The 14,700-nt window shown below is 40.4% G+C and overlaps 1 protein-coding gene across 4 annotated transcripts in view; it reads right to left on the bottom strand.

The window, feature by feature from the left end:
* SPG11 (SPG11 vesicle trafficking associated, spatacsin) overlaps positions 1–14,700 on the bottom strand; it is a 73,332-nt gene that overhangs the window by 18,211 nt on the left and 40,421 nt on the right. Inside the window, exons 24-28 of one of the 4 annotated variants that reach the window (XM_061156407.1) lie at positions 14,305–14,488; positions 13,664–13,936; positions 12,880–13,098; positions 12,016–12,123; positions 651–813 (exon numbers count right to left, since the gene is read on the bottom strand). In XM_061156407.1, the coding sequence (XP_061012390.1) occupies positions 651–813; positions 12,016–12,123; positions 12,880–13,098; positions 13,664–13,936; positions 14,305–14,488 (947 nt within the window). The remainder of the gene's footprint in view (positions 1–650; positions 814–12,015; positions 12,124–12,879; positions 13,099–13,663; positions 13,937–14,304; positions 14,489–14,700) is intronic. The other 3 variants (XM_061156408.1, XM_061156409.1, XM_061156410.1) reach the window with 3 other exon arrangements.

Below are 14,700 nucleotides of genomic sequence, written 5' to 3'. Positions count from 1 at the left end.
TTGCACAGCCTGCAAGACTGGCATGAAGCTCAGGTATTCTGTCACTGGTCTGTGTAAATGTGAGCTCCCAGCTGAACATCTGTGAGTTTAAATGTGATAAAATAACCCTGGGAGTGAAAAATACTAGCAATCTAGTGTAAAACAGTAACATTACCACTCAACAAAAACTTGAAATTCTCAAAAAGTAGAAAAGAAAATAAGGGAACACTAGTTTCATTCAATCAGCAATAAGCTTAGAGACTGCCAATGTCTAGAGGAACCTGCAAAAAATCAGCACAATGTCTCTTAAAACCTTCAAAATGAGTTAAGGCATTCCTGAAACAAGTTTGCGACCTTGAGCAATGATGACATGTTAAGGTCACTTGTCAAAGAAAAGAGTAACAGTGACAGGACAGCAGAGACGTCAGCCAGGGGAAATTTGGCTATTTGCTTAGAATTAGCAGAGAGTTGTATTAGTTGCGTTCTACCCTGTTGTGCTGTTTTAAATGCTTTAACCTTGGCTGAAGTTTCCTGTCACCTCTTCTTCACATCACGTTCTGACCTGTAATGTTTTATATCACATGCATTTTAATTTCCTGAATGCTCCTCTAAACTATGTTCAAGATTATGCTAACTTCTTAGCAGCAACTTAAATGTAAGGTCTGTCTTACCATCAGAGAAGAGATGTTCTATTCCAACAAACAGCTGTAATAGCCTCCCCAGCTCATACTGGGTGCTACACTGCTGCAGCATGAGCTTCAAAAGAAAACACACGTGCTCCTTCAGCCATGGGGCAGGGATGGCAGCGGGGACCCTTGTGGCTGCTGTCTCAAGCTATGAAAAAGAAAAGAGGGGTAGGGAAGGTGGTTTCACAGGAACAGCAAATCAAAATCTCCAAAACAGGAATGTCTAAGAAAGTCAAGGTCCCATCAAAGGCATCGCCCATCACAAAGGAGGATTCTGCCTTCAGGTCCTTTCCAGGCAGCAGTAATTGGTAAAGCAAATATAAGCCCTCTTTGCCAGCTTTGCAGTTTGTCTTTTTTGTGGGAAATTCTGGTATAGAGAGCTGTGTGTGTGAAAGTTAAAAAAGGGAGAGAGACCGAAAGATTGAATGGAGTGAAGCAATGCAAACACCCCCGAGATAGTGACTGCCAAACTTACAGCCCTGCCGGTGACTGTGAAATTCACCAGACACGCTTCACTTGGCAGCTTCTTCAGAGAGGGTCGAAGCCTGCCTTGGAGTCCAGAAGATTTGAAATTCACATGTGAAGACCTCTTAAAGAGACTTGCTTAACATTTCTGAGCTGGCTGTACTGGTGTGCTTATAGTTTATCCTATCATTACAGAAGAATCTCAGTTAGTAAGCCTGAATTTTTGTCATTTCAATCAAATGCTACAAATGTTAATAGGAAGATGACCCCAAGAAGCAGCTACACTAGGTCTGAAACAGAGTATTAGTTCTTAGTCTTTATTTCCTTGATTCCCTACCTCTACTGCTCTAAGAGGGTCTACAGCAGACAGATGATGGACCTGGTTAAAGGATGAAACATATGGAGGTAAAGAGCTGAGGCGCTCAGCCCTGGCAGGGGCCGAGGCAGCAGCAGACAGGCACGAGCAAGAGTGTGCCTGCAGGACCGGAGGGCAAAACACAAAACTAGAAAACTCCCAGGAGTTACCATGGGAGGAAACTTAGATGACCCTGCGTGCGGTGATGCCTTTTTAAGACAAAATATTGAAGAAAGAATCCACGAAAGGAATAACTGATCAGCTGGACTTCAGTAAGATTACAAACCTCTGCCCTACAAAAGACAGTGTCAAGAAAATCAGATGACAAACCACAGCCTGGGAAAAACATCTGCAAAATACATAATTGATTTTAAGGTACTGTTACCCAAAATACACAAAGAACTCTTAAAACTAAACAGTTAGAAAATAAACAACACTATTAAAAAAAAATAGGCTCAAGACCTTAATAGACACCTGACCAAGAAACATACACAAATGGCTAATAAGCAAGTGTATGAGAGGATCCGTACCATATATCATCAGGGAAACGCAAACTGAGACAACAAGGAGATACCACAACATGCCTGTTAGCAAGGCCAAGGTCTGGAGCTCTGACAATACCAGAGGCTAGCAAGGACATGGAGACTCAGGAGCTCACTTTCACTGCTGGTGGGAACGCAAAACAGTCCAGCTGTTTTGGAAGAGTTTGGTGGCCTCTCCCAAAACTAAACATACTCTCACCACATGACCGAGTATTCCTTACTATTCTCCCAAATGAGCTGAAAACTTACATCCACACACAAACCTGGATGTCTAGAGCAGCTTCTTTGGCTTCATAATTGCTAAAACTTGGAAGCAACCAAGATGTCCTGCAGTGGGTGAACGGACTGGTATATCCAGACAACGTGTTATTACTCTACACTAAAAAGAAATGATCTATCAAGCCATGAAAAATACACAAAAGAAACTTAAATGTATGTTACTAAATGAAAGAAGGCAATCTAAAAAGTCTACATTCTGTATGACTACAATTTACCGTATTCTGGAACAGGCAAAACTGTGCAGACAGTAAAAGCCAACAGTGGTTACCAACGACTGGGGTAGGGAAGGATGAATAGGTAGCACAGAGGATTTTTAGGACAGTGAAAACACGCTGTTCAACATTCTAATAATGGATTTAAGTCATTATGCATTCGTCCAAATATATACCCAAAGAATGTACACCAAGAGTGAACCCTAAGGTAAACTATGGACTGGGGTGACTACGATGTGTCAATGTAGGTTTATCCCTGGTAACACACAAATCATTCTGGCGAGTGGTACAGATAACGGGGGAGGCCACGCATGTGTGGGAGCAGGAGGTACATGGGAAATCTCTGTACATTCCTTTCAATTTTGTTGTGAGCCAAAACTGCTCTAAAAAATAAATTCCTTTTTAAAAAATTCTATGTGTGTGTGTATAGAACAGCAGATTTAAAACACCAGAATTCTGTCTCTTCACCTAGATGACAATTACCTGGCAGAATCTGTGCAACATGGAACTCTTTTGGAACTCTGGAGTCTGCTAAAGCCTTACAACTTCCAGAGGAAAACTTACAACATAAATTGAGGATAATTTTGGTCCGTTTCAGTCCTTAGCACAGTGGCAGCTATCTATTTCTCACTCCTAGCCACCCGGAAGGCAGCTTGCACATATCCCTGGAACAGCTTACATGCACCTTGTGTCGAGGAGACAGCAGGGGTGGCATAAAGAACCTTGGGTCTTTCAAATATCCGAGCTCTGTTTCCTGCTTCTGATCACAGTGCAAATAAAGAGGCAGGCAGACATTGATATTTCACCTCCCCTACTGTTGCAAGCAGAGTGGTTCCAAATAGGAAAAGGCATATGTCAAGGTTGTATATTGTCACCCTGCTTATTTAACTTATATGCAGAGTACATTATGAGAAACGCTGGGCTGGAGGAAGCACAAGCTGGAATCAAGATTGCTGGGAGAAATATCAATAACCTCAGACACGCAGATGACACCACCCTTATGGCAGAAAGTGAAGAAGAACTAAAGAGCCTCTTGATGAAAGTGAAAGAAGAGAGTGAAAAAGTTGGCTTAAAGCTCAACGTTCAGAAAACTAAGATCATGGCATCTGGTCCCATCACTTCATGGCAAATAGATGGGGAAACAGGGGAAACAGTGGCTGACTTCATTTTTCTGGGCTCCAAAATCACTGCAGATGGTGACTGCAGCCATGAAATTAAAAGACACTTACTCCTTGGAAGGAAAGTTATGACCAACCTAGACAGCATATTGAAAAGCAGAGACATTGCTTTCTCAACAAAGGTCTGTCTAGTCAAGGCTATGGTTTTTCCAGTAGTCATGTATGGATGTGAGAGTTGGACTATAAAGAAAGCTGAGCGCCGAAGAATTGATGCTTTTTTTTTTTTTTTTAATAGAATTGATGCTTTTGAACTGTGGTGTTGGAGAAGATTCTTGAGAGTTCCCTGGACTGCAGGGAAATTCAACCAGTCCATCCTACAGGAGATCAGTCCTGGGTGTTCATTGGAATGACTGATGTTGATGCTGAAACTTCAATACTTTGGCCACCTGATGCTAAGTGCTGACTCATTTGAAAAGACCCTGATGCTGAGAAAGATTGAGGGCAGGAGGAGAAGGGGACGACAGAGGACGAGATGGTTGGGTGGCATCACCGACTCAATGGACGTGGGTTTGGGTAAACTCCGGGAGCTGGTGATGGACAGGGAGGCCTGGCGTGCTTCGGTTCATGGGGTCGCAAAGAGTCGGACACGACTGAGCGACTGAACTGAACTGAACTGATTGCTGCAAGCTCTACTCCCTTCAACCGGTGACTTCCAGGGGATTTATTGGCGCCCTCAACAAAGGAAACTATAAGCAAGGTGAAAAGACAGGCTTCAGAATGGGAGAAAATAATAGCAAATGAAGAAACAGACAAAGGATTAATCTCAAAAATATACAAGCAACTCCTGCAGCTCAATTCCAGAAAAATAAATGACCCAATCAAAAAAATGGGCCAAAGATCTAAACAGACATTTCTCCAAAGACATACAGATGGCTAACAAACACATGAAAAGATGCTCAACATCACTCATTATCAGAGAAATGCAAATCAAAACCTCAAGGAGGAACCGTTACACGCCAGTCAGGATGGCTGCTATCCAAAAGTCTACAAGCAATAAATGCTGGAGAGGATGTGGAGAAAAGGGAACCCTCTTACACTGTTGGTGGGAATGCAAACTAGTACAGCCACCATGGAGAAGAGTGTGGAGATTCCTTAGAAAGCTGGAAATAGAACTGCCATATGACCCAGCAATCCCACTCCTGAGCATACACACCGAGGAAACCAGATCTGAAAGAGACACGTGCACCCCAATGTTCATCGCAGCACTGTTTATAATAGCCAGGACATGGAAGCAACCTAGATGCCCATCAGCAGACGAATGGATAAGGAAGCTGTGGCACATATACACCATGGAATATTACTCAGCCATAAAAAGAATTCATTTGAATCAGTTCTAATGAGATGGATGAAACTGGAGCCCATTATACAGAGTGAAGTAAGCCAGAAAGAAAAACACCAATACAGTATACTAACGAATATATATGGAATTTAGAAAGATGGTAATGATAACCCTATATGCAAGACAGAAAAAGAGACACAGAAATACAGAACAGACTTTTGGACTCTACGGGAGAAGGCAAGGGTGGGATGATCTGAGGGAACAGCATCGAAACATGTATATTATCAAGTGTGAAACAGATCGCCAGCCCAGGTTGGATGCATGAGACAAGTGCTCAGGGCTGGTGCACTGGGAAGACCCAGAGGGATGAAATGGGGAGGGAGGTGGGAGGGGGGATCGGGATGGGGAACACATGTAAATCCATGGCTGATTCATGTCAATGTATGGCAAAAACCACTAAAATATTGTAAAGTAATTAGCCTCCAACTAATAAAAATAATTGGGAAAAAATAAAATAGCTACACTATTAAAAAAAAAATAAAATAAAAGGTTGGTGCCCTTTTCATCCCCTTCTTCTTTTTTGCTTTTTCCCTTGGGAGCCAGATATTAAAGATTAGGACATTAAACAGACAGTCCAGTGGTTAAGATTTTACACTTCCATTGCAGGGGACAATGGGTTCAACCCCTGGTTAGGGAATTGAACCTATGGCTGCTTGATGTAGATGTATGGCAGAAACCAACACACAATAAATTAATAAATCAATTAAAAAAAATACATTGCATGTCTTACAGAAAAAAAAAGAAAAAAGAATATGGTATCTGGCAAAACTCCCCTTCAGAAGTGATGGAGAAATTACGCTATTCTCAGATAAACAAAAGCTGGGAAATCTGGGACTAATAGGCCTGCATTGCAGAAAGTGCTCAAGGGAGTCCTGCAAGGTAAAATAAAAGGACACTAGATAGTACCTCAAAGCCATGTGGAGAAATAAAGAGCTCAATAAAAGTAAATAAATGGCCAATTATAAAAGCCAGTATTATTGCAGCAATAGCTTTTTGTTTTCTATATAGTTTGAGAGACCAATACATTTAAAGAAAAAAGAACAGCTATTAGTTTAAGCTAGTATTACTGTAACTTTGACCTGTAACTCCAAATCTTGTTTTCTTTACAATTTAAGAGACTAATGCGTTGAAAAGAAACACTAGGTTATATTTCCAGGCACATATGTATAAGATGGAGTTCTGTGACATCAACAGCCGACAGGAGTGGGGTCAGCCGCTGTGAAGTAGCAGTTCCTGTCTGCTATAAAATTCAAGTTAAAGTGGTGTAACTTTGGGATGTTAAGTGTGACCCCCCATGGAAACAACTAAGAAAACAGCTACAGAACAGACACAAACTGAAACGAGAAAGAAATTTACACATTTTACTACACAAAGACATCAACTAAACACAAAAAAGGACAGTAATGCAAGAGGTGAGGGACACAGAAGCTGTGAGGTATGCAGAGAACAAACAGCGCAGAAAGAGAAGTCCTTCGTCATCAGTAATTACTTCACATGTAAACAGATCAAACTCTCCAATTAAGACAGAGATTGGCAGAATGGATAAAAGCATGTAATCCAAGTTATGCTGTCTACAAGAGACTAACCTGAGATCCAAAGACACAGGCTGAAAGCGAGAAGATGGAAAAAGGCATTCTGTGTAAATAGTAAACAACCAAGAGAAAGCAGAGGTGGCTGAACTAGTTTCAGACAAAACAGACCTTAAGTTAAAAAGGTTAAAAGAACCAAAAAAGGACAATATACACTTACAAGCCATTCAGTACAGCAAGAAAACAACAATTACAAACATTTACACATCCAATAACAGACCATCAAAATACATGAAGCAAAAACTGACTGAACGGAAGGGAGAAACAGACGGTCCTGCAATAACAGTGGGAGACTTCATTTATTGTGCTGTGCTTTACAGGGCTTTGCAGATATTGCATTTTTCACAAACTGAAGGTTTATGGCAACTCCAAGCTGAGCAAGTCTATCAGTGTCATTTTTCCAAAAGCACTAGCTTACTTTTAAATCTCAGTAACATTTTGGTAATTCTCACAATATTTCAAACTTTTTAATTATTATAATATTTGTTATGGTGATCTGTGATCTTTGATATTACTATTACAAAAGGATTATCACTCACTGAAAGCTCAGATAATGGTTAGAATTTTTTAGCAATAAAGTTTTTAAATTAAGATCTGTAAATATATAGGAAACAGTAGTGAAAGTGTTAGTCTCTCAGTCATGTCCAACTCTGTGTGACCCCGTGGACTGTAGCCCGCCAGGCTCCTCTGTCCATGGGATTCTCCAGGCAGGAATGCTGGAGTGGGTTAGCTCCCATTCCCTTTCTCCAGGGATCTTCCCAATACAGACATAATACCATTGCACACTTAACTTTTATATGCACAAGAAAATAAAAATATCTGTGTGACTCACTTTCCTATATTCACTTTACTGCTGTTGTCTGGAACTTAACCTGCAATATCTCCAAGGCTTGCCTGTACTCTGCTTACAATAATGAATAGAACAACCTGGCAGGAGACAAGTAAGGAAACAGAGGACTTCACATAAAACCGACTAGATCTAACAGACACACACAGAATACTCTATCCAACAACAATAAAAACACATTCTTCTCAAGTCCACAGGGCCTATTTTTCAGGAGAGAACATATGTTAAGCTGTAATTAAGTCTCAATAGATTTTAAAAAACAGGTATCATATGAACTATCTTCTCTGACAACAATGGGATGATGTTATAAGTCAGTAACAAGGAAAACTGGAACACTCACAAAATTATGGAAATTAAATAACTTTTAAAGAAAGACGACTCAAATTACCAAATCAGCAATGAAAGTGGGGACATTACTACCTATTCTACAGAAAGAATTATAAGAGAGTACTATGAACAACTGTACGGCAAAAAACTGGACAACTGAGATGAAATGGACAAATTCCTAGAAACACAAAACCTACCAAGACTAAATCACAAAGAATTAGATAATCTGACCAAATCGCCTAGTAAGGAGATTTAACCAGTAGTCAAAAAACTCCCAACCAAAACCAATTTCTAACAAAGAAAAGTCATGGACGTGATGGGTTTACTGGTGAATTCTACCAAACATTTAAAGAAGAACTGATACCAATCCTCCTCAAACTTTTCCAAAAAACTAGAGAAAACACTCCTCAACTTATTCTATGAGACCAGCATAAACTTGATACCAAAGACAGATAAAGACACTAAAAGAAAACTATAATTTCCCTTATAAACACTGATGCAAAAATCCTGAATACAAGCCTGGCAAAATGAATTCAGCAGCATATTAAAAGGACTGCATACTTACAGCCAAATGGAATTTATTTCTGGAATGCAAGAATGGTTCAACATATAAAATTCAATGTACACATCACAGTTTTCAACAGAATGAAGGGAAAAAAACCACATGATCATCTCAATTGATGCAGAAAAGGCATCTGACAAAATTAAACACCACTGCATGATAAGAAGACACTCAACAAACTAGGCACAGATGGAAACTACCTCCATACAATAAAAACCTCACGCGAGGGCTTACCTGGTGGTCCAGTGGTTGAGAATCTGCTTGCCAAAGCCAAGAGACACAGGTCCAATCCCTGGTCCAGGAAGATCCCACATGCCATGGAGCAGCCAAGCCTGTGCGCCACAACTACCAATCCACATGCTGCAACTATTGAAGCCCGTGCGCCCTAGAGCCTGTCCTCTGCAGGGAGAAGCCCCTGCAATGAGAAGCTCACACACCACAGCTAGACAGCAGTCCCCGCTGTCCGCAACTACAGAAAGCTCACATGTAGCACCAAAGACCTAGCACAGCCAAAAACACATAAATAAAACTTAAAAAAAAAAAAAAATCCTCATACGAAAACCCCACAACAAACACCATACTCAGTGGGGCAAGACTGAAAGCGTTCCTCTAAGATCAGGAACAAGACAAGGATGCCTGCTTTCACCGCTTCTGTTCAACACGTTTCAGTAAGTTCTAGCCACAGTGTTTAGACAAGAAAAGGAAATAAAAGGCATACAAGAAGAAATAAAACTATCTCTGTTTGCAGGTATGATCTTACACAGAAAATCCTAAAGATTCTACCATAAAACTTAACAGTAAATGAGCAAAGTTGCAGGATACAAAGTCAACACAAAAAAATCAACTGCATTTCTATATACAAATAATGAGCAATCTGAAAAGGAAATTATAAAATGTTTCCATTTCCAATGGCATCAAAAATAGGACTTTCCTTCTGGTCCAGTGGTTAAGATTTCCACTGTAGAGGGTGTGGGTCCAATCCCGTGTCAGGGAACGAAGATCCCACATGCCACATGGCACAGACAAAAATAAAGAAAGAAGTTCTCAGGAATTAAACTCAACCAATGAGGTAAAAGGTCTGTACAATGAAAACTACAAACACCACTGAAAGTAACTAAAGACATAAATAAGTGGAAATACATTCTATGGTTATGAATTCAAGGTCTACTATAGTTAAAATATCATTACTATCCCCAAAATCTACAAGTTCTATGTAATTCCTATCAAGATCCCCATGACATTTTCTTAACAGAAAATTCTAAAACACATAAGGAATCTCAAGGGACCCTGAATAGTCAAAACAATCATGAAAAAAAAACTTTAAAAAAACTAGAGCACTCTTCCCTATTTCAAAACGTACTACAAAACTACTATACTAATCAAAATAGCCACAGACAAGACATATAGGCCAATGATTTAGAACAGAAAGTCCAGAAATAAGCCCTCACATACACGGTCCAATTATATTTGACAAGGGTGCCAAGACCATTTAATGAGGAAAGAACGGTTTTTTCAACAAAAGGTGTTGGGAAAGCTGGATATCCACAAGCGAAACAATGAAGTTGGACCCTTACCTAACAACATACACAAAAATTAACTCAAAATGGACCAAGGACCTACCTAAGTATGTAACATCTAAAAAATTGTAACTCTTAGAAGAAAACATAAGAGCATCACAACACTAGATTTGGCAAGAATTTCTTCGCTAGGATACCACATGCACAGGTAGCAAAAGAAAAAACATGCAAACTGGACTTCATGAAAATTTAAGCAATTTTGTGCATCAAAAGACACTGTCAACAGAGTAAAAAGTCTACCCAAAGAAAGGGAGAAAATATTTGCAAATCATATGTATGATATGGGATTAATATTAGAATATATAGAGAATTCCTACAACTCAACAACCAAAACACAACTGAATAAAAAAATGGGCAAAGGACTTGAACAGACGTTTCTCCCAAGAAGATATATAAGTGGCCAATAAGCACATGAAAAGATGTTCAGCATCACTAATCATTAGGGAAATGCAAATCAAAAATACAACGAGATACCATTCTTAAACCAATTATGATGACGACTATCGAAAAAACCTAAGTCAACAAGTGTTTAAGAGGATGTGGAAAACTGGAAGCCTGTGTACTGTTGGTGCCCACAGTACAGCTCCTACTGAAAACAGTAGGGCAGTTTCTCAAAATATTAAAAAACAGAATTACCATTATCATCCAGCAATTACACTTCTAGGTAGATACCCAAACAAATTGAAAGCAAAGTCTCCAGATATTTGTATATCACGTTCATGGCAGTATTATTTACAACAGCTAAAACATAGAAGTTACCCAAATGTCTCCTGATAGATGAATAGATTGGTATATAAATACAATGGAATATTATTTAGCACTGGAAAGGAAGGACATTTTGACACATGTTACAACATAGATGAATCTTGAGGATATTATGTTTAGTGAAATAAGCAAGTCACAAGAAGAAAAGTACTGTATGATTCCACCACCATAAGAGACTTAGTCAAAATCATACAAACAGAAAGTAGAATGGTGATTGACAGGGGCTAGTGGTAGGGGAGATTGAGGAATTCTTGTTTAATGGCTATAAAATTTCAGTTTTCACAAGAGATGGATGGTTGTGGTGATGGTTGTACAATAATGTGAATGTAGTTAACGCCACTGAACTATACCCTTAAAATTAGTTAAAATGAAAAATGTTATCTGCATTTTATCACAATTTAAAAAAAATAATTAAAAAAAAGAAAAGTTACCTGGGTAAGGCTCCTGTCATGGAGAGTGACAGACCAAGGAAATGAAAGTCTCTATTTTCTATAATTTAGGAACCTCAAGGGTATTTGAATAACTGATTCAATATTTTCAAATAATAAAACTTTTAAAAAGTTTCACTATAATTAAGATGAATGTGATTGAGAGGAAAATCTTATACTAAGATTCCACTGTGATATATTTGTTGGGTAAAATCAGTATATGGTTTTGTCTCATTTATTATAGAACTCTTTTAGGATAGAGGGCAAAAGTGCTGAAACTGCAAGCAGGACTAAGGCGTATTTCTTTTCCTTTTTTTCGTAAGTTCCTCTTTTTTCCATAGGGTTACTCAGTTCCACATGCTAAACAGGCCCAAAACAAGCACCTGAATAGGTAAAGCCTGAAATTAACCGTAAGGTTCAGCATCATTTGGACAGAAACCACGAGCATTGATGGAAAAAGCCATTCTTTTCTGACATAGTGAACAAAAGCAGTATTAAACCCCTTTCACACTCTAAGCTGTTGGGAGTTATTCTGGATTGGCAAAACATGGCCCATGTAACCACCACACTCCTCTGCAGCATCCATAGCAGACACCATTAATTCCTCTTCCCCTGAGGCTGGCTACAGCGTCAGGACACTGATCAGAGGTCATTAAGCACACTGGATGAAACCTCCCTGTCATGCATGGCAACTGATGTGCTATAAGCAAGGTCACTGCAGCTCCCGTCCTGCCTCTCCATCTCTGAAGCGGCACAGATGATTCTGTTTGAATCATGCCACGTTAACAGCTATTCAACTGTTGTCACATCCCGCCTCTGAGCAGACAAGAGGCCACTTTAGTCAATTTCAGATCAGCGAGAAAGATCACTGTAATTCCAACTTACAGTTTCAAGGCTCTGCTGGAACTCCACAAGTTTAGCTTCAGCCTCCTTATAATTCTTGAAGAACATACAGAGTTCATACATCTCCATCATCAACAGTAGTGGGGAATCCTTTGAGGAAGAGTTTGAATGAAGTTACAAAATCCTGAAATTTAATACTATTTTCTCAATGAATAATGCCAACACAAGAGAGGTTACAGTAAAACAAAACTATTAATAAAGTTTCATAGTAAAGTGAAATCATCTATGTTAAAAAGAACAGAAATTAAATTTGTATTTCCTTCTGGAAAAAAAGACCTCAGGCCAGGCACACCTACTCCACAGCACATTTTCTGTCTGTCCTGTACCTGGCCCACTGCACACGAGCGGCGGACACTCCGCTGTCTGCTGCTGAGAGTGTGGGCAGCAGGCCCTCCCGGGTAACGGGCTCCACGGACCTGCTAAACCACTGCTCGTCTGTGGCATCCGTCAACACATTTCCATCACTTCGATGGGAGCTTTCAGGTCAGAGGATAGGAGTTTTTGAATTAGACAGTATGGATCTGAACCGTAAGTAAACAACTTACTAAAACACTTTGAGATCCCGGGCATGTTTCTTAAGCTCTGTGAGCCTTGGTATATCACTCTGTAAAATGAGGATAATATGACTTTGTAACATCCTCATAAAATACTACTTTTCACAGGATTATTGTAAGAATCAACTAAAATGATATACAAAGCACTTTGCTAAATAAGTGATAGTTCTAGTATCACTATCTGTTGTTGGCTTGAAAAAAAAATCCCAGGGGCAGGAATAAGTGAAAAAGCCAATGTTGGATATTCTGAAGTAAAGCCTTTAAATTGAGGAAAGACATGAACTAAGACTACCTTAAAGAAAAGCTGGAAACCTCTGATGAGAGTCCTGATCTTCTGCCTCATTAGCAATGTCCTCCAGATGACAGAGAGGTCCTCCAGGCCCCAGATGTGGCCCTCCACTGGGTCCTGAAGGGGTCCCACTGCTTCTGCTGCAACGCAGGGCTCCACAGAGGCGACGATCCAAACACAGAGGCAAGAGACAGCGCTGGCGTCCTGCCAGCGGAGAAAACTCTTAAAGAAAGGAAACGACGACGTACGGACTGCCTGAGGAAGCTGCCAGCAGTGGTATCTCCTGCTGAGAACAAGTCGCCTCGCTAAATCGGTTAAGATGACTTGAAAAGCCTTCAGACACGAAACAAACTCTAGTGAACAACCAAGGGACTATTATAAGCTGTCCCGCAGAGTACAACAGGCCAAAAGGCCAAAAACCTGCGGGGATCTATGTGGATGTCAGGGAAGTACTAAGTGTAAGAAAGCAAGCCTGTCCTCACAGAACTGCTGATCAAGGACTGTTCTGAGGATCCCCTGTCCTGCTCAAGATGCAGAGGAGGTCGGCCCACCAAAGCACCCTTCTCTGTGACTGCCAGCCCAGAGCCGAGGATCTGACCACTTAAGTTACTGAACATTAAGGCACAAGGAAGTGCACGAGATGGCCCGGGGCCTAAGCGGGAGAAGCAGAGGTGTCAGTGACCTGCAAACCCACGCTAGAGCCTCCCCGAGGTCAACCTCCTCTGTCTTCTTTCAGCTTTTTCTACTGCCCTCTGAGTCCTTAATTTAGGCTTTCTGAGATTCTCACCTGGAGACATGAGGCCAGGACACTAAGGATTGGGGCCTTTTGTTTCACTGCTTCTCCCAGGAGCCAGCACCAGGAGTTTGGCACCTCTGAACACTGAAGCAGAATCTGAAAGAAATCTGTCATCTCTTCTTTGTGTCTCTGGAGTTCCTGTGAGTACATGTTGCAGACTTGATCACTGTCCATTCTGGAGTTGGACACTGAGGGCAAGTTCTCAAATGCCAGTCTTAAGTGGTCCTGAAGAACAGGGCTGAAATACTGGAGAAGATATTTCACCTAAAAAACATATTAGATGATCAAAAAAGACAACCAAATTCCAATTTCAGCTGGAGCTAAAAATGTTAGAGAAAGAGGCAAACTTGTTCTTTCTCACCCTGAACTGTCAGAAGTGACCACACAATTTTACAAAGTCATTTGTTATGTTTGAGTGAGTTTCCAGATTCAATCTAGAGTCACACAAACTCTTCCTTCAGCTCTTTAGTAGTAATGACTGGTCCTTTGTCTGAAGCCAAGCCACAGAAATCTCAGTAAAAATAGTTACCATAGCAAACAAAAGCCTATGATACACAACAGAAAGAACACCGTCTTCTGAGAAGTGCTCCAATTTCCTCTTCTTTAATAACCAGGAACAATCGGTGGCTTACCTCCTCTGGGTGATGACTATGGAGCTGGCTGTGAATAATAAACTGTAACCAATCATTTGCTCTGGCACATTCTCTAAGGTAAGATGTGCTCGGTTTCATATTGTGGAGCCTGCAGAACTGTACCACTAATGCCCACTGGCTGCTGGATTCACTGGATAACCTGTAATTGGGAGTGGACGTGGGGCTAAGAGGGAAAGAACTTGTTAAGATATAGCTTTAAACTGGAAACTTAGCAAAAAATAAATTTAACTACAGCATATTCTCTAAAATGCCTTTCAACAAACACCAAATACTTATTAGAAGGCTTTGAAAAAAGAACTCTCTCATCCATAATGCACAACAGTTTTCTCAGCATACTGGCAAAATTCCTTTTCCACCCCTCCTCCCCACCCCAGT

This window comes from Dama dama, chromosome 12 (genome assembly GCF_033118175.1).
Source record: "Dama dama isolate Ldn47 chromosome 12, ASM3311817v1, whole genome shotgun sequence".
Taxonomy (NCBI): domain Eukaryota; kingdom Metazoa; phylum Chordata; class Mammalia; order Artiodactyla; family Cervidae; genus Dama; species Dama dama.
This window is presented reverse-complemented; position numbering and strand designations above follow the sequence as displayed.